The 22,525-nt window shown below is 43.3% G+C and overlaps 1 protein-coding gene across 2 annotated transcripts in view; it reads left to right on the top strand.

The window, feature by feature from the left end:
- CUX1 (cut like homeobox 1) overlaps window positions 1-22,525 on the top strand; it is a 267,458-nt gene that overhangs the window by 125,754 nt on the left and 119,179 nt on the right. For both annotated transcript variants that reach the window (XM_084219333.1, XM_084219334.1), the window contains exons 5-8: window positions 5,316-5,453; window positions 8,804-8,927; window positions 10,816-10,892; window positions 11,630-11,696. In XM_084219333.1, coding sequence (XP_084075459.1) covers window positions 5,316-5,453; window positions 8,804-8,927; window positions 10,816-10,892; window positions 11,630-11,696 — 406 coding nt within the window. The remainder of the gene's footprint in view (window positions 1-5,315; window positions 5,454-8,803; window positions 8,928-10,815; window positions 10,893-11,629; window positions 11,697-22,525) is intronic.

The raw sequence follows: 22,525 nt of genomic DNA, 5'->3' as shown, positions 1-22,525 counted from the left end.
CCGCGCTTTGCCGCTCTCCCCGCCGCGCTCCGGGCCGGGGCCGGCCGGGGGTGCCGGGGGTTCCTCCGGGGTCCGGACAGCACCTTTGGGGGTCCGGACAGCACCTCGGGGGTCCGGACACTCCCTTTGGGGGTTCCTGCCTTCCCTCCCGGGCTCCGGGCCGTTCCTCCGGGGAGCCGGGCAGTCCCTCAGGGGTCCCGGTGCTCTTCCCCCGGCGGGGCTGTCGGAGCCCCTTCCTCAGCACTGCTCCCGCCCAGCAGCGCTCCGCAGCCCCGGGGTTAAATATATATATTTATATAAATATATATGGGGAGAGACGGCGATTTGGCCCTGCGCGCTGCAAATTGTACATTTTAACAATGACACAGTTTTTCCACTCCGTTTGGCAAACCCCGCCATCAGCCCCTCAGTGTCGTCGGGGGTCCTCACCCCTCACGGCGGCAGCGGCCACGGCCGAAGGGTTAAACATAAACTTTAAACATTCTCTGTCCCGCAGGAGCTCCTTTTCCATGAGCCGAGGTGGGCTTTTCCCCCCTCTCCTTAAATAACGAGGGTGGTCCCAGCATACTCTATATCGAGACAGCTTTTCATCAGTTGCTCATCAGCATGCTAATTGCTGTATGACTAATTATGCCCTGAATTCCAGTTGATTTTCTTAATGAGACAGCTGGGTTAATTATGTAATCGTATGATTACATTAGCCCAGAGTGCCCTGGCGAAAAGGAAGGCGGGCGGGAGTGGGATGGCAGCGGGCGAGGGGCACGGGGGCAGCCGTGGCCATTTTGGCCGTAATGACCGGGGAGGGCAACGCTGCGAGAGCGCCCGCGGTGTAAACGCGGGATGGGACTGCTGGCACTGGGAGCTGTGCCTTCCTCAGCACGCAGGATGAGCGAGGAATGGGGATTCTTCAATAAAATTCACTTGGGAAGTTCAGGCAGTCAGCGATGGCCCCGTTGTAACTCGGGGATTGAGGGTGGGTTTGGGCTGATCGATGTGGGGTGGGGGTTGGATTGCAGAGGCATTGAATATCCTGGGCTGGAAGGGGCCCGCGAGGATCATCGGTCCGACTGGCCCCAATTATCCCACCCTGGGCATCCCTGAGAGCATTGTCCAAACGCTCCTGGAGCTCTGGCAGTCTCGGGGCTGTGCCTGTTCCCTGCAGAGCCTGGGCAGAGCCCAGTACTCTCGGGGCAGGGCAGAACTTTCTTTTGATACCCAACCTGAACCTCCTCATACACAGCTCCAGCCATTCCCTCTTGCTGTCCCTGGTCACAGAGAGCTGCGATCAGAGCTGCAGACTCCAGTGAGTCTCTCCTCAGTCTCCTGCTGAACAAACCAAGTGCCCTCAGTCACTCCTTGTACGGCCCCTCCTGACCCTTCACTGTCTGCTGTCCCTCCTTTGGACACTCTATAACAGCTTTAAATCTTTCTTACACTGTGACACTCAAAACTGCACCCAGGGTGCTGTAGGACTATCTCGCGTAAGGCGTAATTCAGGCAAAATCAATCTTAGTGTTTCTTTTAAAATTGTTTGTGAAGTCAGTACTTTACATACCTAAACAGCAACAAAATAAAAAAAGGTTCCTTTGCCCTGCTGCTGAAAAAAGATTCATTGTTAAGGCATGTGCGCGGTGTGAGAACAGCCTGAGAGGTGTTGCTGTGGCTCCATCGCACCGGCTCGTTTGATGTGAAGTATGAACTGCTGTAAAAATCACTTCACATTTGTAACATTAATTGTTTTCATGTCTGTGTCCACTGAGACGTGTCCATCCTCCTCCTTGGTGGGGACAGAAGCTCCTCTGCCAGGGGACAGTGAGGTGTGTGCCAGCAGTGAGCAGGGGATGTGCCCAGAGCTCTGCAGTCCTGGGGAAGGAGAGGCAGGAACGGGCTCTGTAGGGTTGGAAATACGGCGGTTTCTGTTTCTGCTGTGGTGCCGTGGAGGAAACCTCGTCAGGGATCGGATCCAGATGTGCTGGGCTGCACAGGATGCAGGGGGCTTCTCTGTGGGCATGGCGTGCAACAAGTGGATTAGGAAAAATGAGCAGAATAGAAAGCAGGAGGACAAAATGCACTAAATTTAGTGTAAAAATAGACATCTCAATCTACTCTTAGAAAGTAATGATCTTGCAAAACGCTTCTTCAAGTTCTGGATGATCAGATCCCTTTTACTAATTTTCTTTTTTTTTTTATTTTATTTATCCTGTGCCCAGCAGGGATTCTGGAATTTCACAAGAGAAAATTCAAAGCAAGGGAATAATGTATGATGAGGTTTCCATATTTCAGTGTTCAGTGAGGTGATTTTTCTCTCTTACAGACCACAGAAAGGGCATTTCCTTTGCTGCCTCTCTCCGTAAGCCAGGGCCAGTTGGTTTTTTTGAGCAATGCATGCCTGTTGTTAGTGTAATGAAACGAAAGTTTTGGTCCATTGCTTGTTTAAAAATTCAGTGACCTCCTGTTAAATGACATGAAACATACTTTGCAAACCTGGTTAATATAAAAAGGTATGCTTTTCCATGCATGCATGTGTTGGGAAAGGGAGAGTATTTTTATTTATTTTTAATCTGCTCCACTCAGGTAGGAAAAAAGCCATTGTGACTCTAAGGTCTATACTTGTTTCAGGTTAATTGGTGTTTATAAATACTCCAGAAATAACAGGTTTTTAAGCTTTTCAAGCACAAAGATCATGTTGGAGCTTGCCATGAGAAACAATTTTTTTCTCCGCCCGAAATGTCTTGGTTGGTCATTTTATTGTCGTACAACGATTAGTTTTCTTTAATGCAGTTTATAAAAATTAAGTCTAAGAGGTGCTTCACCCATGGGGTTTTTTCACATGTCCTCCAGCAGTATTTGGTGGCTGCAGGCCATTAGTCCTTCAAATAGGCTCTAGTGAAGTTTGAAGTTTAATGCACAGAGACTTTTTTTACATTTTGTTTGTTCTGCCGCTGTTTTGCTACTTGAACATTAACCTTTAATAGAGCTAAATTAAATATACATGTCCTGATGAATAATTATGAGATTGCAAGCATTTTCATTTTGTACACAAAGCTTCTCAGGGATTGCAAATTTGACTAAAGATTTAGTCATTATTCACTTTATAATGCCCATGTTATTTTTGTCTTTTAATTCTTTGCTGATTTCAATATAAAAAGCCCTGTGTATTAGGAGCAAAATACCTCTTGTGGTGTCCTGGCTTTTTACAATGTTCAAATGAGGGTGGGGGAAAGTGCACCCACAATTTTGTCCAGTTTCGTTTCTTTCATTGTGGCACTATTTCACAGAAATACCCACGGCTGAAGCTTAAGATCCCGGGCCCGATAGGATTCGTGATTTCTGTAACAATTTAAGACGTGGCCAGAGCGAGACAATCCGGCCTTTCTTTGTGCTCAGCAGATGAATGTCCTGGGCTGGCTCTCTGGGGGATGCTGAGCTGCAGGAGTGTGACAAAACGCTCCTTGCAGAGGAAGGTCAGGGACCTCCATGGGAGCAGGGGAATGTTGTGACAGCCCACACCGTAACAGGACCATCCATAAATACTGCAGAGCCTCCAGCTCGTGCTACTGCTGCCACTTCAGCTCTCTAGTTAATTTCTTACCTGTACCCCCCTGTCTCTGCCACAATAACATTTTAAGTTTGATTTATTATAAATATTTTAATACAGATAATAATAACGAAAAGTATTTGGCCTAAAAAGCATAAATGAAAAAGCTATGTAGTCATAAACTATGTATGTACAGAGAACAGATGACAAGCAACCTAGATTTTGTATTATGAACAGGGTAATGCCATAAGCTGTTGAAGAACCCAAGTAACAAAATGCAGCAGGCTGCTACTTAGAATGTCTCTGAGTTCAACATAACCCAGTGCTATTCTTTTATAAACTATGCAACAACGCTGGCATATTGAAAAAACACACAGGCTCATGCTTAATGTGTTAACAGAGGTACAATAGACTTATTATGTGTTTCCAGAGACTGGAACTGAGGGTGGTCTGAAAAATTAATGACTGTGGTGGTTGAAAATTAAGTGAACTCCCTAATATATACTGTTGTTGATCCACTGAGTTTGGTGTTTAGCATTCCTCAACAGGAGACTAAATCTTTGCAGCCATTTCACAAGAGATGCTGGCGCCCGTAGCAGAAATATATTCAATAATCTTTTATAAGTCCATCACACTCCAGAGTTTTCCTATCCTGACTGGGAAGAAATCCCAGAATAAATCACACATACACATGTCAGGTGTGTGCTGAGAGCTCCCTTTACCAGAAGGGGATGAATATCAGAGAATTAATACTGAGAGGATGTTTGATTAATAGTGTAAGAGAAAGAGAGATCCAAACCCAAGGTTCATGGAATTGATTACATCCACACAATGTTTCTGATTATTATTGATCTGTCAGTTAGAAAAAGTACCAGTCAGATCTCCATGTTCACAGAACTTGTTTGAGCTCTGCTGTGCAGGAGGGCACAGTTAGCTTCAGAAATTCACTCCTGCACGGGCAGAGGCCTGTGAGGGACAGTAGCTGACAATGAGCTGAGCAGTTTGATTGCTTTTCACCCAAAAATTCTCATTTTGCAATAAAAAATGTGAAGCTTAAAACTCTCACGTGCCTTTATATCATGACTGTCTGCACCCAGGAACACTGTTCTGGGGATTAGAAGAAGCTGTGTCAAAATTTCATGGAATCACAGAATGGTTTGGGTTGGAAAGGACCTTAAAGGTCATCCAGTTCCACCCCCTGCCATGGGCAGGGACACCTTTCACTCTCCCAGGTTGCTCCAAGCCCTGTCCAGCCTGGCCTTGGACACTTCCAGGGATACAGGGGCAGCTACAACCAGGACAAGTGGTGCTGGGACCTCAGCACCCTCACAGCCACGATTTTTTTCCCAATATCCCATCTCTCCCTGCCCTCTGGCAGTGGGAAGCCATTCCCCCTTGTCCTGTCACTCCAGGTCCTTGTGCCAAGTCCCTCTCCAGCTCTCTTGGAGCTCCTTTGTGGCACTGGAAGGGGCTTTAAGGTCTCCCCAGAGCTTTTTCTTCTTCTGGCTGAACACCTCCAACCCTCTCAGCCTGGCTCTGTATTTAAAAGGAACATAGATTGAATTAAATAATTGGTTTTTAAAGTTTGTAAGATATAGGATGTGAGGAATGTACAGACCTAATAACTCAATGAAGGGCCCTGCTGGAGAAGTGGAGAAAAGAGGACACTTGTGCTCTGAACTGCTTGGGTGGCAGAAGTGTTCCTTTTTCTCTTTTTTTAAATTTTATTTTATTTTGCTGTGGTTTTTTTCATTTTATTTTACTGTTTCTTTTTCAGATCCAGTTCCAGCCTTGGATTTGGGACAGCAGCTTCAGCTGAAGGTTCAACGCATGCACGATATTGAAACAGAAAATCAGAAACTTAGGGAAACTCTGGAGGAATACAATAAAGAATTCGCCGAGGTGAAAAATCAGGGTAGGTTGCAACCATATTATCAGCTCTTAATGCACACTGAAATTTGAAGACAGGGATTGAATTCAGTTTTATTTGTTAAAGGTAGAGGTGACAGTAGTTTGAAATTCAGTAGAGAAAGTGTAATAGTCTATTAGGGCCACTTCTGTATTTGTGCATGGAGATGGGCTTTGGGCAGACTTTCTGGATTTCTTGAAAGTTCCATTTACTGCAGCAGCAAGTCAGAGGATGGAGTTGTTATTGTGCATATTTGGTTGTAGCCTTCAGCACTGAAAATTACACCTGACTGACGTTATTTGTGACATTTTGTGAGAGGCAGTGCTGGTACTGACATCAGGCTGAACGTGGGTGTTGGTACTTGCAGGATGTGCAGCTTGCACAGACAAACACAAAAATTCAGTATTTTGTATCCACATATGAATCTGTACAAAATGGAATTTTTTCTGTGCTGTTTTTACTTATCTAAATGTACTACTGGAATACATTCAGCATATGCACTTTATTTTTACTCTGGAGACCATCCACAGAGCAATGTAAATACAAGCTATTACTGTTAAATTATTTAAGTTTTAATGAGTCTAAAGTACACGAAAATACATGAAAATCTCAATGAGATTTAAGGCCTGTTGGCTTTTAGACTGCTTAAGTTTTCTTGTGATTCAGTTTCCTGCGCCAGGAAAAAAAATTTCTCAGCCATACACTTTGTTGCCCATCCATGAAGATTTCCATCTTTAATGCCCAGTTCTGGATGGTAGTAAGTTAAATTGTCTTGCCATTTGGAAAAATGGAGATTTTAATTTATTTTTTATGTTATGGAACTGTTGCACCCAAGTAACACTTAAAAGCTGCATTAGCAACTAAGCTGATTTTGTTAAATCTCATTTTTTGCTGAGGGCACATCTACACAGTTATATCTTTTGAAATAGTAATTTTTTTTTAATGTAGAGGGTGTGACCCCTGGAGAGGACAGGTATCAGCATGCCAGGATTTGGGCTGGACTGCAGGAGATGTCATGTTGGAACTGTAGTGCTCTAAGCAAGAATGTGTTTTTTACTGCAAATGTACAATCGTTGCAGTTCACTGTGCAGAGTTTTCCTGAGGCTGTGCATCCAGTACATCCAAGCATGACATAGGGGTTCATCCCACAAAGTGGAAAAGCTCTTGACTTGTAGAGTTTTTTGCTACAACCACTCATAACTGACATTTTTGATTTTCCCTGGTGTGCTGGAACTTCCTTTCCATTTCCCCACTGTAGCCTTTGTGTTGTTTTTCACTCCAGTGCAGTGGTTTTACTCTCAGTTTCAAAGAGGGATTAATAAGCTATCCAGGGAAAAGGCTGTTGTTAGCTGAGGGTGCTTTGATCAGTTAATCTCTTTGTTTGGAGGGTTGGTATGAGCTCTACGGTGCCTGTAACAACTTCTTCCAAAACTGGTATAAATGGCAGTGCCTGACAAGCTGTAGCTGTCCTGAGCACTGAAGAAGGCACTTAGTGCTTCAAGCAATGTAGAGGATTCAGCTGTACTTGTCCAGCACATCTATTGTTAGGTGCTTAAAGGTAAAATCAGAATTTATTACGAAAGTTACGTCTTCCCTCATGTTTGTGCACTTCTTGTGTTCCTTTTCGTAGTTTTGGTTTATTTTAAAATCAGACATTGAAACTTAGTCAAGGTGCAATTACCTGCATTTCCTTGAGATTATTTTGCTCTCAGCTTCTCCATATACCAGAATATTTTTGCAGATTTATATCTAAAAAGTATAAAGGAGCAGAGGTATCCCCAGAAGGGAGTGCAGCCCTCTTTGCCCACAGGAGCAGCATCCTCCTGTCAGTGCGAAGGAGCATCCTTTGCTTATTCAGGAAGAGATCAGGATTTGTATGACTTCCCGGATCTCAGGGAAGAATTTCCCTTTGCTTAAGAAAAAAAAGAGGTGACGTGTCCTTTTCACGGCCTGTTACTCAGTAATGAGCCTCAGCTGATTTCTGCACAGCCAGCAAAACCCTGCTCCTTCAGGCAGAGGCAGCTGCTTTGCTGGCTAGCATTTTTACCACTCTTTCCCCCTTTTTTGTGGTCACAGTGGCTCAAGCTGCCTTTGGTAGTGCCCAGACAGCAGATCATGTCACCAGCTACCTCCTGTCTGCTTCACAGCTCCCTGCTCACTCTCAACATCAGGATATTGAAAAGATTATGTGTAGGTTTGTGTGATATTGTTGAGGTTTTTTCCCCCAAGCCCATAGGGTTTATTTTTCATATTAGGGTTTGTCTTCCTAAGATGCTTCTGCAGAATATGAAACTTTTCAGGTTCAGAAGTTTTATTTTTTCCTCAAGCATTATTAATGGTATCTGTTAATAAACTGATGTCTTTAACCCCCCCTGCATCCTGGTGTGAGTACTCTGAACTGTGTTGCTGCTGTGAGTCTTCTGGCAGTCCTAGGCTTTTTCCAAATTCCATTATTGTTACAAAGCATACTCTGGTGGATGTGCTGCTTTTCCTCTTCTGAGCCCTATAAGGATTCAGTCCTTTCCTGTGGGTGGGATCACAGGGCTTTCACGTAGGAACAGATCAGGGCGCGTAAGGAGATGCTGAGCTGTAGCTCTGCAGGTTTCTGCATCTGTTCCCATCCACTGCTGGCCATGGGGAAATGCAGGAGAGCTCCTTTATCATAAGGAAAGGTTCTGCAAATTCCCTGGTTTAACTTTCAGGTGCTTCAGAAAGTTTAAATTGTCAATGTTTGTGTGTAAACCCTGAGGTGGAGGATAAGGCAGTGACAGCAACTGGGACATGCAGAGCTCCAGTGCCTGCTGTGAATGCAGCAGTTGGATCCCAAGTGCTGGGTTTCTCATCAGCTGGGAAGCAGAACAGAGCTGTAGCCCAGAGATGTGTTCAGTTAGTGTGAGATTGCATCTGTGCATGAACCATGGTGGAGCTGCCTCTTAGTGCATGAGCACAGTCAGGTGAATGAAGTGTCCTGTGTGTAAATGCATACTTAAACCTGCACTGGGACTTTATTAATCTGCTCTCAGCACTCAGCTAATTTTTGGCTAGTCAATAAGGTGATATTATATTTTACAATTGATTTTTTTTTCTTCTTTTTTAAAAAAAATTCATGTTAGAGGAACCTTCTTCACTCTGCTTTCCAGCAAACTCCATTGATCCTTCTCAACCTAAACACTTAAAGTTCAATTTAACATTTAGGGAGTAAAAGGTCTCCGAAGGGACTCATATCCATTGATTTTGTGTCAGAGTTGAAGAGCTAAAGTTTAAAACACACTGAGCCTACAGGGTAAATCAAGCCTTGTGTTGTGGAACCACGTGGAGCTGTGTAAACTCATTCTTGCCCTATTGTTTTCCTGCAGAGGTTACAATAAAAGCACTTAAGGAGAAAATCCGAGAATATGAACAGACCCTGAAGAACCAAGCAGAGAACATAGCCCTTGAAAAGGAACAAAAGTTACAAAATGATTTTGCAGAGAAGGAGAGGTGAGTGTGTGTGTGTATGTGTCTGGGGGTTGGGGAGGAGCAGAGAGGTATTTTTCTGTTTAATCTTCCCAGCCAGGACTGGTGGCTGGGGACAGCTGATCCATTGAGTGATTCTGGGATTTATGCATTTGACACGGGATCATTTGATCCTCAGCCGTGCCCAGGAAAACAGTCAGGAGAGTGTGGAAGTGAAACAAGGACAGATTGTCTCTTCTCCGTGGTGTGGTGGGGGTGTCACATTCAGGAGGGTGCACACCTGCTTTTATTCCTCCCTGGCTCTGTGACACCCATCTGTCTCCACTAGCCAGGGCAATTCCTGTGTGTCACAGGCTCTGCTGCCCTGGGCTGGGGCAGATGAGCCACTGCACCCCCAGCCAGCGTCAGGGATGTACCCCTACTCTCCTGGGAATGCCTGAGGCAGGGGATGTCTTCCTGAATTATCCTGGGAAGGTTTGCATCTTCCTACATGCCAAAATTAAGAAGGGTTTTCATTATTTACTATCAATTTTAAAAAACCACATTTTGGATGCATTTCTGATCTTTTGCAAATGAGCAGGGAGCATTTGAATCTTTAGGTTGGTGGGCAAATAAATCAGGCAGGGGAAAACCAAGGGGCTAAAGAGGGAGTTCTTTCAGGCTGTATTCCCTGCCTGGAGAATTTATTTCTCCCATGGAGCAATAACACTGAAGCTATAATGTGTTCAACACAGCGTGGAAAACCTTCAGTTCACGTGAGCCTTTTACTTGGAGGGTTGGTTGTTTAAATTCAGGGCTGAATGAGGAGAATCTACCAGTGAATGCAAAGCTTATTTTTGATTCACCAATACCTGTGGCTGCTATTTGGTAAGCAGTGGTTTTCACAACTGCAATTTCAATGTACTTAAAAATAAAACAAAATGGCAGGTCGTGGAATGCAAATAAAAGTGTGTGTAAGAGAGGTTTTGAGGTCTCAAAGTGTATGGTTCAGTATGAAGGGAACTAACACATGATTCTTGCTATAAATAGTTATTAACCCGGTCAGCAGTGTTGGAGGAGAAATTTGTGCACCCTATGGAGTGCAGGCAGGATGCTGGTAGTTTCATAAGCCATTTCACAATTCCGAGATCTGCAGAATATCCTAAAAGCAGTGTTGTAAAAAGCACGGCTCCTGGGAGATGTTGGAGCAGCTCCTTTCAAAGATGAGTTTTATAACTCCTGCAGCCTGGCCCTTAGCAAGGAGTGCAGTGGCTGCCTGGCCAGATGATGTAAAAATGAGTTTAACTGACACAAACAAGAAAATGTTGCCTGTGGACTTAAGAAATGTGAGCATATTAAAGTTTTGCTCCTGTTCTATAGAAAATATCACTGTGAGATTTGTTTTGAAATATGTGTGTTTTCTTAAAGAGTAGCTAATAATATTGCTGCATTTGGCACCCATTACAGCTCTGATGAAACAGCTGCTGCATCTATTCACTCTATCAGTTATGGCAACAAATTCCTTCATTATGACACTAAAATGGAAATGTATCATTCTTCTTGTACTAACTTTGTACAACAGAGGGTGCTTGGTGACAATTTTCTCAATGTGTGTGACATTTCCAAAACAAATTATGCTCAAGAAAACCTTCTACTGAAGTTGTCATTTATATAGCAGTCAACTCTTTATAATGTTCACAGCTTATGTTATGAGGTGGCTACACTGTTAAAATTTTAATAAGTGGGACCACAAAGTAGGAGCAGCATCTCACAAAGTGACAGCATTTATGGGTCCCACAGAAGCACCTCAGAGCCTGTGTGGTGTTGGCAGTTGTCTCATTCCAGTTGAGACATTTAATGGCTCCATCCCCCAAATCTGCAAGGCACAGATGAGTTGTTTGCTCTGCTCTCACCTCTCCTCTCCCCTTGACAGAAAATTGCAGGAGACCCAGATGTCGACAGCCTCGAAGCTGGAGGAAGCCGAACACAAAGTTCAAGCTCTGCAAACAGGTTTGGCATGGCTTTAGTGACCTTTTCCAGGTGATCAGGTGGGAGGTGAGAGGACAGGGATTCTTGGGTGTGTCAGGACTGGGTGTGAAGCAGCTCTTGGCGTGCAGGGAGGTCCAGCAGAGCTCAGATGGGCTTTGTGAATCAGAGCAAACACTCCTGTTGCAGCTGTCATTGGCAAATAACAGGGACAAGGCCATGGAGCGCACACAGAGCATCCCTGGAATTACAGCAGGCCATGGAACTTACCCTCCATGTGTGTTCTTCTTCCACACATGTTCAAACTGTGATAAATATCTGTACTGAGCTGTGTGAACCCCATTTCTTGCCTGTTGCTATGACTTGCCCTTAATTTTTATCTCTGCACGCTTTAAATTCCAGGTCTGGACACATTTGGCTTTTTTTACTATGAGAACAGAAGAAATTTTATTCCTTGAGCTACTGCACTAAGTATTTCAAAGGAATAAGCAGTTTAGCCAGCTTAATAAGAAACTAATAATGTCTAGTTTGGTTAAGCAGAAACTGGAAATTTTTGCAATGTAACAGAAATACTGTAAGAAATTGTGAAAAAAATCAAAACCCTATAGTTTTTTCTAAGCCATAATGGTTTGCCTAGGTAGAAGGATAAAGCTAAGGAGATGTATAGCTTTATTTTTTTTTTCATCAAGAGATGTACAGCCTTATTTATGACTGAATACTGCTATTTCAGTACTGTAATGCTTCATGTTTATGCCTTTTAGCCTTGGAAAAAACCAGGACAGAACTATTTGATCTGAAAACAAAATACGATGAAGAAACTACTGCAAAGTAAGATTTCCCTGTTTTCTTTCTGTGTCTTCCTTCAGGGTATCACTGATTTTTTTTGTTCTGCATCTGTCTGTTGGAGAGAGATGAGATGAGGGAGGCTCAGGCATCCAAGTTTTTGGAAAATATGGTCATAATTTGGCCTCCTATGGAGAGATTATTAGTTTTTATATTTTCTTCTCCCCAACAAGACACTTCTCCTGGCACACATGCTGCTGCATTCCTAGTTTCATTCTCAGGTGCTTCATCTGTGTATCTCTTACCCTCTATATCTCTTGTATTTCATTTTGACATAGAGCAGTTTCAGAAATAAGGTATTCATTGTGATCTTCCCATCTTGGTGAAAACAAAGCTTCATTTAGTAAAGGATTTCTGTTTGATTCTTAGGCACCCTGGTTCTTTCTGCTTTTGGGGTAGTAGTCCTTGCTCTGCCAGGTTCACCCCTAATTACAGAGAGCAGCATTTTGGGCAGATTTTCCTTGTTTTCAAGTAGAACATGAAGGTAGTCTTAAAAATATAAATTCTTGTCTTGTTAATAGCTACTGTTTCCAATTATCCTGTGGTTTTATTAGGGCAGGGAACAACAAAAGAGACAGACTGCTGCTGGTTTCCTTTGAACCCTTCATATTTAAGGAAAGTTAATAATGAGAAGGAATTCTCATGATCAGTGGGATTAAGCACAAAGAGTCATTTCAGTGTCTGGAAATGGGATGGGAATGAAGCAGCCATTTCAGATGGCTGGGACACTCAAGGGAAGGGCTGAGACTCAAAGTCACCTCCCTGTGCCCACTGCCCAGGGTTAAAAATTAGTCAAACTGGCACCAATTTTAAATTTCTTACCCTGTGGTTCTGTGGCTGTTGAGGATCTGATTCCCCACTGAGGATGTGGGGAGCCCAGCTGGAGTTCACAAAATTCAGCCCATGGTAGTTTTAACAATCAGCACTTGGGAGTTTAAACATCTTTTATGTCCTTCAGGATCTTTCAGGTGAATTTTGGTCTGGCTCTGGAAGTCCAGTTTCCTTTGAGTTCCACATAGGATGAGTTCCATGCAAAGAGATCAAAAGTATTTTTGTTCCCTCATTGATTCATCCCTCTCTGAGGGATGTAAACAAAAGCTGGTTCAGATGGAGCCTTAAATTCCTGCAGATTGACTTTGTTTTTTCCTGCTCATAACTGATATTGTTGCTTTTACTTCATGTTGCAGTACTTCTGGGAGAACAGACAGAGATCAGTGGTTGTAGGCACTGAACCTAATAACCTCTCACCCTTTTTAATGTGTTTATTTGCAGAGTGCTTCATTTTTTAATATTATTTCCCTAAGTGCTGTAATTTATCTTGCACTGAGCAAAATCTGTTCTCTAAAATATTTGTTTGCCTTTCTAATCTCAATCTTTTGGGGAGAATCACACAGAAATATTTGGGTTTTTTATGATCTTGAGAATGACTCTTACCTAATTTATATAGAATTACATAAAATTAGTAGCATCTGCAGTAACAAGATGTTTATTGTGTTCTGTAGCAGAATGATTATGGAGTCTGGGTCTGGAATATAGTGGTCATGGAGCTGAATCCTGAAGCACACATTAAGCTTGTACTTTATCTCCCAGACTAATGTACTGTGAAAACAAACTTGTAGGTCCTAATAACAGCAGAAATATTTTATCATTGTTTTGGATATTTATGGCAGGAATAGTTCTTGCATAACAGCAGTTGTCTGTAGTGTTTGTAGCCCAAATTTTGCAATATGGAAATCTAGAAGAACATGAAAAGGGAACTGAATGTAGACAGTGAAATTGAGTCATCTATTTTAATTGTAAAAACTGGGAGAAAGGCTGAAAAAACACCAATAAAAAGGGTGAAAGACAGTTTGATTCTTTTCTTAAAAGAAGCCCTCTTTTGATCTAAGTCTGAAAAGCTACTTGTATTGCCAATTTTAATTTTATGTTTTAAAAACATGTGATTTTTATCTTAGGCCAGAATTGTTAGTTTTACAGACGCTTATTTGATGCAGATGAATTGGAGTGCCTTCAGGAAAAAAACAGATAATTGTCAATATTTAAAAGCTAACAGTGCTTTTAAGATTTTCAGTCTCAGAATAAAGCTGTCTTTCAACTACTTGAAACTTCGAAAACCTTTCAAACGAGGCAAAAAACCCCCAAGAAGCAGAAGAAATACAGAGTGAGAAGTCTTCATTATCAGCATTAAGGAGTCTGGATTTTATCCTGGAGCCCAGTTGTGGTGATCTGAAAAAGTTGGGAATCATTATGTCAACTTGTTTATCTTTTCACAATGTCCCATTCAAAGTACTCTACGTGCAAAAGGAGGGACAGAGGCACAGCCAGGCACCTTCAGATGAGATCAGTGGCTGGAATTAAAATTTCCAGTGCAATTCTGTTATCCCCATGTACAGAATTCCCAGCAGGTGGGTGTGTGCTGCCCCTGCCCCTTCCCTGAGCCCCAGCACAGCCCCGGGCCGGGCACTGAAGGTGTTAATGACAAAAAGAAGTTTATTATGTGCAGTCATTGCAGTCTGTCAGCTGGAATATCAGAAGCTGCCTTTGACAAGATGGCAGGAGCAAAGTTTTCCATGTGTAGGCTTGAAGTAAAATGTAATTAGCCTTTATGTGCAGAACAAGGATCCATTGATGAATACAGCTGGTCTTTGTTTTCTTCTGTCATTGAGTGTGGGAGGTAAAAGTGTTCTTCTTCATGTTTATTAATACAAGATTCCTTAGACAAATGGCAAGCACAGTTTAATATTTGTTGGAACACAGAGGGGCTTGCCAAAACAGTTGTTGTGTAAGAGGATTTCAAGGTTTTCAGATTATAATCATCTCTGGGTTAAATAAATGAATGATTACTCTGCCTTTTTCAATTAAAGAGGCACATCCTCTCTCGAGGCCTGACACTGATTTTGTTTGCTGTCCCACACGTTTCTATCAGCAAAACTGGGTTTAACCAACACTAATGAGTTTGATCTGGAGATTCTATCAGACCTGGAACTGAAAAGCAAACTCTGACTTGAGTTTCAGCAAAATTAAAGAATATTGGGGTTTGGTTTTTTTCTTTTTTCTTTCCTTTTTCTTTCTTTCTTTGTAGAAAAAGAAACATTCTGTATACATTTCCTCAGTTTTCCAGGGACAAGCTGTTCTCTCTAACAGTGCTCTTTCACTTCTGGTTTGCTGCAGAATCCAAGCAAGTGCTTGGGATTCCCAGCTGAGTTCCCAGGCAGAATGGTTGGATTCCAGTTTTAGATCAATTCCAGAGCCACCTCTTTGCTCCGACCCCTGCTCTCCCCCAACCTAAATGAATTCTAATTGGAAAAGGACCTTGGGTTGCAGCACATACAGTAGGCTTGTTACATTACTGTTAACATGTGGGTTGAGGCTCCCTGCCTTTGATGAAAGAAAATATCGAATTTCACTGAAATGCTCCATTTTCACCAGCCAGCTTTAAGGAGTCTTGTGAGGATTTCTGGTACTGCCCACTCCCCCCTCTCCCCCCCCAGTTCTGCAATAAAAAGCCTTCATAAACAACACAAACCAGAAAATGTTTGGGTTAAGGTTGTCAGTCAGAGCAGCTCTGCCACCACCGCTTCTATTACAAGTGGATTTTCTGTAAGATTCAGACTTCTTGTCCTTCTAAAAGTAGCACAGGAATGCAAGGGAGAAGGAGCTTTTCATATTTACTGAAGCAGTCATCCAAACACTTTCAATAACTTGTAGAAAAACATTTTGCCTCCAGTATATGGGCAGAGAATTGTTGTCCTTCCATAGATCAGACTGATTATTGTTTATTTTGGCAGCACAGCTAAGGATGACACAGGAGGACAATGGGAACAGGAGGAGATGGCCTGTGGTTTTTGGCTCTTTGGGGTAAACTATGCTTTTCTTCCACATTATCAAACAGACCTGTCCTTCAGGCATCAGTGTAGAATGAAGTTCTGCAGATGTGCTGTTCAGCATGGAAGGAGTGCAGGATTAGGATTGGAGACAGAGGACCAGAAGTTTTAGAGAATTCCTGAAGAGTTATTTCTGCCTGGAGTTATGTGATGGAATTGAAGTATTCATGTGAAATCTTCTCTTATATTGGAGCAAATCTCAGTTAACTTGGACTTCAGGGGAGTAATTCCCAATATATAGTGAGAATTGAATTATTTACTTTTTTTTAAACAAATCTTTCATATTTAAGTGCTGGCTGGTGCCAATATATCACTTCTCAGATGTTTGTAGTCTTCCATTTTGATGGTGCTCAGGGTCAAACTGAATAAAAAATAAAGTTGTGCTCCCTCCAGCATCACATAATTACTGTGATAAATGGTCTCAATGCTGCTTCCCCCCACTGAGCCTGAAGTACTGCAGTTAGGGTGGTGATGTTGGACATGACATGAAATAGCTTCTATTTGCTGTGCCTTTAAGGTCTTAAAGTTTCCTATTTCCTGTTCCTTTGATGAGTCATTAACTTCTAATGCTCAGCTTTGGAATTATTGCTGTATTTAAAGTGATTTCCCTAAAAACAGGAGATGGAGAACTTCATAGGCCATGTCTCTTTTCAGAGTTTTTCCCTCAGTTTCTTTGTCCTGCTGCCACCAGTGAAACCCTAGGATTGGTAGCAAGGAGAGGATGAAACACCAGGGAGGATGTTACAGGGAACTATTTTTTTAAAGAAAAAAAAAAAGTGAAGAAAAATTGAATGTTTTGAGTCTTACAGAAAGGTCTGTCTGCATTTAACATCTGAGGTCCAAAGTTTTAACTGTGCCTTATTGCAAAACTCACCAGGCTGAAAGTCACTATTATAACATTAATATTTTGCTTAAAAACCTACAAGTGAAGATTAATGGAAATACTTTGGAGATCTGCTTCTTATTTTGACCAAAAGCTTTGGTGTGAAAGAGGCTTGAGAGCCCATGTGCAAGCCAGCCCTTTTTTGTCACATTTTTGGTTCAGCCTGCAGTCACACCAGAAAAGCTACAAAGTTATATGGGAAGAGAATTCAATGTTCCTGTAAAACACTTGGCATTAACAGTTACTTTTAGATAGGGAAACTGAGGCACAAGGAGTGTGGTTAATGCCCAAAGGCAACAGTCAAGCCTTGGCTGGAGTCTAGAAATATGCAGACATGCAAATGATAGACCACAAACTGACAAAAGGCTTATTTATTTTCATTTTTCATCTCTAAGGCTGCATTTCTGAGAACTCCATATAAATGGAGCCATTGGAGTCAGTAGGAGTTCGTGCTGTAGCTGGGCTCTGTTGCCTCTTTTGTTAGACTTGTAATGCTTGCAAATTAGTTAATGTAACTGTCTGACAGCACCAAAGTGCCCTAGGTCCTCTCAGGGCTTTTATTTTGTTTGTGTTTTAACCTCCAGTGAGACTGTTCAGTTCCTTTTTCTAGTATAGCCTAAAAGCTGGTGTTATTTAACAACCCAAAGTAGAAAAACATAGCCTTAGGGTATTCCAGCATATTCTAGTCATCACCCTGTTATCTGTAACCTTGGGTTGACATGAGATCCTTAGATGGAAATCTTTAAATAAATGCAAAGCACTTTGGCTCCTGTGCCAGCCAGGCTGGGGGTCATCCCAGCCATGGGTGCAGCCAGGGCTTCTCCATGGGAATGCAGCTGCATGGGGAGGATCTGTGTGAAGTGACAAGGGACAGGAGTGTCCCTGTGTCCCTGTCCTGTCTGTCCCCACTTGCTCTCGTGGAGCCAGCTGCCTGGGTCTGGGAACAGAGGGACCACTCTGCAATCCCAACCTCCAGCAGGGATTGGCTTTCCTGTGAGGCCAGCCAAAGGACATTGCAGCTTTTTGAGCCATCTCACCACAGCAGGTCCTTTTACCTGTAGCTGAACTTTGTAGGTGCCTGGGAGGGCTGTGTGAGGAAGAAGAGGAGCGAGTCAGAGGGAAGGAAAACCTCCTGACAGAGACACATCTGCCCCCAGCAGGGACAAGGTTCTTGGGCTTGCATCTGCCAGTCAGCTGAGCCTGGATTCCACACAGCTCTTTCATGTGTGTCTGCAAATTACAACAGTCTCTTTTTTTAATTTTTTTTTTTCAATGCAAAGTAGCAAATCAACAGAGTTATTTTGGTGCAGAACTGCTTCCTGGCGGGGCCTTGTCTGTGACAGCAGGAGGGCACGTGGCTGTGCCTGCTCCAGCTCCTGCAGGGCTGGGATGGCAGGGGGAGCAGAGAAACCCTGGGATCATCAAAACCAAATGGTTCAGCTGTTTCCAGTGGGGCCCTGCCCTGTGGGGTTAGCCATTCCCACCCCAAAGCAGAGCTCTGCAGGAGCTGCTGAGTTAAACTGACAGGTGCTGCAGTGCTTGTCTTTACCTGGCCACGTGTTTAATGGGTGATTTCCTGCCCTGGTGTGTGCTGGAAACTCTCCTTGTGCTCCAGGGATGGATTCCAGCTGCTTTTCCCACTCCCACGCAGGCAGAGAAATGAGTCAGGAAAGTGCAGTGTGCTCCCTCATTTATTGAGAGAGAGAGAACGTCCTGAACGAGAGGGGAACTTCAGGAAACTCAGTGAGATCCCAGGCACTAAAACTCTGTGTCCTGGAAAACAGCCTCTGTCTTCTGCCTGGATCTTCTGTCCCTTTGGAAAGCCAGGTGTTTGCTGTGAGAGCTGGCAGCCCTGCTCCCCAGTCCCATATTGCTTCATACAGGCAGCTTTCACATTCCCCCAGTGCTTTCATTTGGGTTTTTTGTTTGCCTTTTCCAAGAACAGGAAGGTGTGAGCCATCACTGTCAGAGGCTGCATCTGGCACAACTTGCCTTCTGGAAATATCCCTGTGCTGTTTCCTCATTAGCAGGGTTTTTCAGCATCTCATTAAACCTACACCTAAGTGTAGGTAGGTTCAGATGTGTAGGGTCTAAGTGTCTGAACCCTAAGTGTAGGTAGGTCTGAACCCATCCCTGCCTTAAAAAGTTGCTGTGATGCCCCAGCTATCAGCCACCTGACTGCAGAAGCAGGGATATTATCCCTTCCACAGTTGCTGTAAAAACAAAAAGTATTTCTGATTTTTGTCATCAGTTCACACTGTTGATGTTGGGAGCTCAGGGGTCTTCCCATTTCTCAGGGTAAAGGCTACAGAATGGAGTCCTGTGCCTGCACTGCTGTACAGGTCATCCCTGCTTTAAAACTCCCAATTATTTCTCCTGCCCACTCCCATATGGTTCTTTTGAGTTCCCCTGAGCCCTTTTCCTCGTGTCTGTGGCAGAAGCAGGGCTGGGAGGGATGTGTCTGCACTGGACATGCAGGAGTCACCCCAGCACCTGCACCCCTGCATTTGCCCTGTGCTCTGGGTGCAGGAGAAAAGGGGTTTTGGTCTGCAGACTTGGGGCAGTTTTGGCAGCAATAAGGGCATAAAACAGTGGCATTTCCATTAAATCAGACTTTCCTGAGGAGCAGTTGGAGTGTGGGGCAGGTCAGTGTGAGGGTGTGGATGTCAGAGAAGCGTGTCCTGCCTGGTTCAGCCCCCTCTCATCCTCCTGGAGACATCACTTAATGGGACCTAAGAAATATTGTCTCATTTACATATCTCTGATCTAATTAAAAGACAATAAGGCCATGTGGGATTGCAGTTTTGTGTCACAAAAGATATCTGGTGTGGGGGAAATAAAATTGCTTTATCTTGATGAGATTTTTTTAAAAGATAATGTTTTAACAAATGAGTTTTAAAAAAATACTGTCTTTGATCAGGAAGCTGAGAATCCAGGATTGAACACTGATTCAGGGATTTGGAAGAGCTGGGTGTTGGCCAGCTCGTGGAACAGAAGGGATAAGGCAGGATGGTGCAGACACTAAACCCAAGAAAAACAATAGACAACATGCAGGCCTGTTAATAACTTCATTAGCATTCATGTAAAGCATTAAATAAACAAATGCATAATACACAAATCCTGTAAGCCTGAGATTATTAACCCTTAATGCTTCTCTGGTGTTTCTGCAGGAGCAGAACAGAGCAGAGGCTGTGATTTTGTGCCTTGCCTCCCAGAGTTTTAACACCTTGAGAAACTGAGTCACAGGGAGGTTGCTCAGGGGCTGGGGCACTGGAAGGCAACCAGTACAACAGCAAGGATCACAACTGGGAAATCAAGGCAGTAGACAGAGGAAAGGGCTTCTGGTTCCCCTGTTTTGCTTAGATGCAGCTGCTTGAAACCCAGAATAAACCCCAGCTGATCAGGTCTTGCTTGCAAGCTCAGAGTGCCTGTTTGTAAGAAATTTTGAGCAAAAATTAAATTTGACTGAAGCACTGCCTTGGGGTTACTAACCTTTTGTAGCAGATTTTCAGTGCTTTTTAATAGCTGATCTTTGGTTACTTGTGATCACCAGCTCTCCAGCCTGTCTTCATTCCTTCATGGAACTAATGAACTTTCAGCTCAGTAGTGGGGGTTTATTCCCTCCCCCACACAGGTTTTTATTAGTGAGGGGCTTTAGGCTAGTCTGGTGTTGATTTGTTTTGTGCTGGGCATAAATCTCCTGTGTTCCCTGGGGACTGCACCCTCTGGATGAATTTTTGCCCTCCTGCCCCTCCTCATGGGGCTGATCCCCTTGAAACCCAGATTGCTGGCTGAAGTCACTTGGGTTTTCAACTGTACTAACAACCAGATATATTCATATATATATATATATATATAAATACAGATGAAGTGCCATGGCAACTTTTGTCCAATGGTTTCTATTTTCTTCCTTTCCCTTCCTTTGAGTCAAAATTCAGCTCTGGGAAAAGGGAATCTTTCTATTACAGTTGGTGCTAAGCAGAGTTGCAGGGGAGGATTGTGAGCAGGTAACTTTTTTTTTTGCATGGTTTCCTCAAGAAATTGTATTTACTGATGTTTCATTTCCTATGTATTTCCTCATTTATGGGATGGGGATTATTAATCTGTCTGAATACATTACAGATAACCTGAGGGGCACATGTGGCTTTCATAAAAGTATACCACCCATTTCCATCACTGTGAACTGTGTCACCCACCAGTTGGGCTGCCATAAATCGCTGTGAAATGCACACAGCCTTAACCAGTAGTGAGGAGCACATAACTTAACCATGGAGTAACTAACCATCTTAATAAATCTAAATTCACTCCTTGCTGGAGACACTTCAGGGAAAGTGGGAACAATTTCTACAGCCTCTTATCCCACGTGGTCGTGGTAATGTAAAGGGTAAGCAGAGTCCTTGTTCTGCAGAGAGATCCCTGTACCCTGCTCTCTGTTTCACCCTCTGTGTTTGGGAATCTGTGTCTCATGTAAAACAAATAAAAAGCCCTGCCAAGCAGCCAGCTCTGCAGCCAGAGTGCCCAGCACCCGTGTGCAGGGCCGTCATTAAAAGATTTCATGAAACAGCCTTAAAAATGAAAAGTTTCCTTTCCGAGAGAGAGAGAGATAATTGAACTCATTGATTTGTTTCACGGTTTGTTTGCCCTTTCATTCCCTTCCTGAGGTGCTGTTTGTTGAGGAATGTCTCCAATTGCCAGAAAGACAGTGGGGTGTCTAATATTTCCCCGCCAGCTCTCCTTTCAGCCAGAGCAGAGTACTGTGGCAAGCCTAGGATATGAATTTTTAATGCAGAACTTTATAACATAGCCCTTGCAGCACGGCTGCACTACTCTCTTGAGCTTTCAGATTTAATGCTCTGATGAACAGAGCACAGACTTGGGGCATTCGACAGCAGTTGGAATTAACCCCTGCCTTACCCAGGGTGTAGCACTTCATTTCCCTGTAGATTAACACACATGGGATGAAGGTTCCAGATGCACCCACACAGCCAGGGTTTTGACTCCCAAAATTATCTAGGATATGTTTTCCTTCTTTTAAAAATGGGAAATTTTGAGGCTGTTTCCTTTTCCTGGGCTCAACAATGCTGCAGTCATTCTGTAGTGGATAAAAGGACCCTGTCTTGCCCACTGTCTGGGCTCTGATAACAACCCAGGCTCGATGGCCAGAGAGGGAAAAAAGATTAAATCAGCTCTGTAATGCATCATGGAGATGAATTTGCCATAGGTTCCTGCTCTTCCAGATTGGATCATTTAGCTGTTCATGCAGTGAATCATGATAGTCCATCCAAGGGGATTTTGCTCTGTTTGGAATGTGATCTTAACTAGATGTGGATGTTCTATTAGTCCATCTCCTGATTTACCTAGCGAGAAGTGGAGGGCCCAGAGGTGGAGAAAAGTAGCCCAAATACTCTTCAGGGCATTAACACATGTTTGTCAGTGTGGAATTTCATCTGCTCTAAAGCTGCCTCTTCACCTGACTTGTTTTAATGTCTGGACTTTTTACTCTTCTGTAGTTGTGGCAATAATAATTCTGCTTTTCCTCAGTTAGTGCTGCAGTGCTGGTCATCAGCTTTTCTGTATCAGTCCTTCACTTCTAAAACATCACCACTCCTAATGCATTATCTGGAGAAATATTGCTCTCATAATCCTCCCCTGCCTCTTCTCTGTGTAGCCTTTGGGTTTTTCCTGGCTGGTTGTTTTTGGCAGCAGTGTCACAGCCAGGACTGGCCTCATGGGGGACCTCAGCAGGATTTTGTCAAGGGAAAACTTGTATTTGTAGGTTTGATTTTGATAATGGAGAAGGAGCCTGATGGATTTAAATTGTGATAGAACAGGTGAGAGAATAGAGCAGAGGATAGATCAGAGAGATATGATAAAAAAACAGAGAATTAGCTGGGGCACAGGATAGGCAGAGGTGTCAGTGGCATTTGGAGAAGGACTTAGGAGCTTGTGCTCAAGTGCTGTGAAACCATTTGCCTTAAACCTTTGTGAATGAGAAACACACCTTGTTCTTTACTGATACCAAAATAAGTACATTTACACTGTCTAAT

The sequence above is a fragment of the Fringilla coelebs genome (assembly GCF_963513975.1).
Source record: "Fringilla coelebs genome assembly, chromosome: 20".
Lineage (NCBI taxonomy): Eukaryota > Metazoa > Chordata > Aves > Passeriformes > Fringillidae > Fringilla > Fringilla coelebs.
This window is presented reverse-complemented; position numbering and strand designations above follow the sequence as displayed.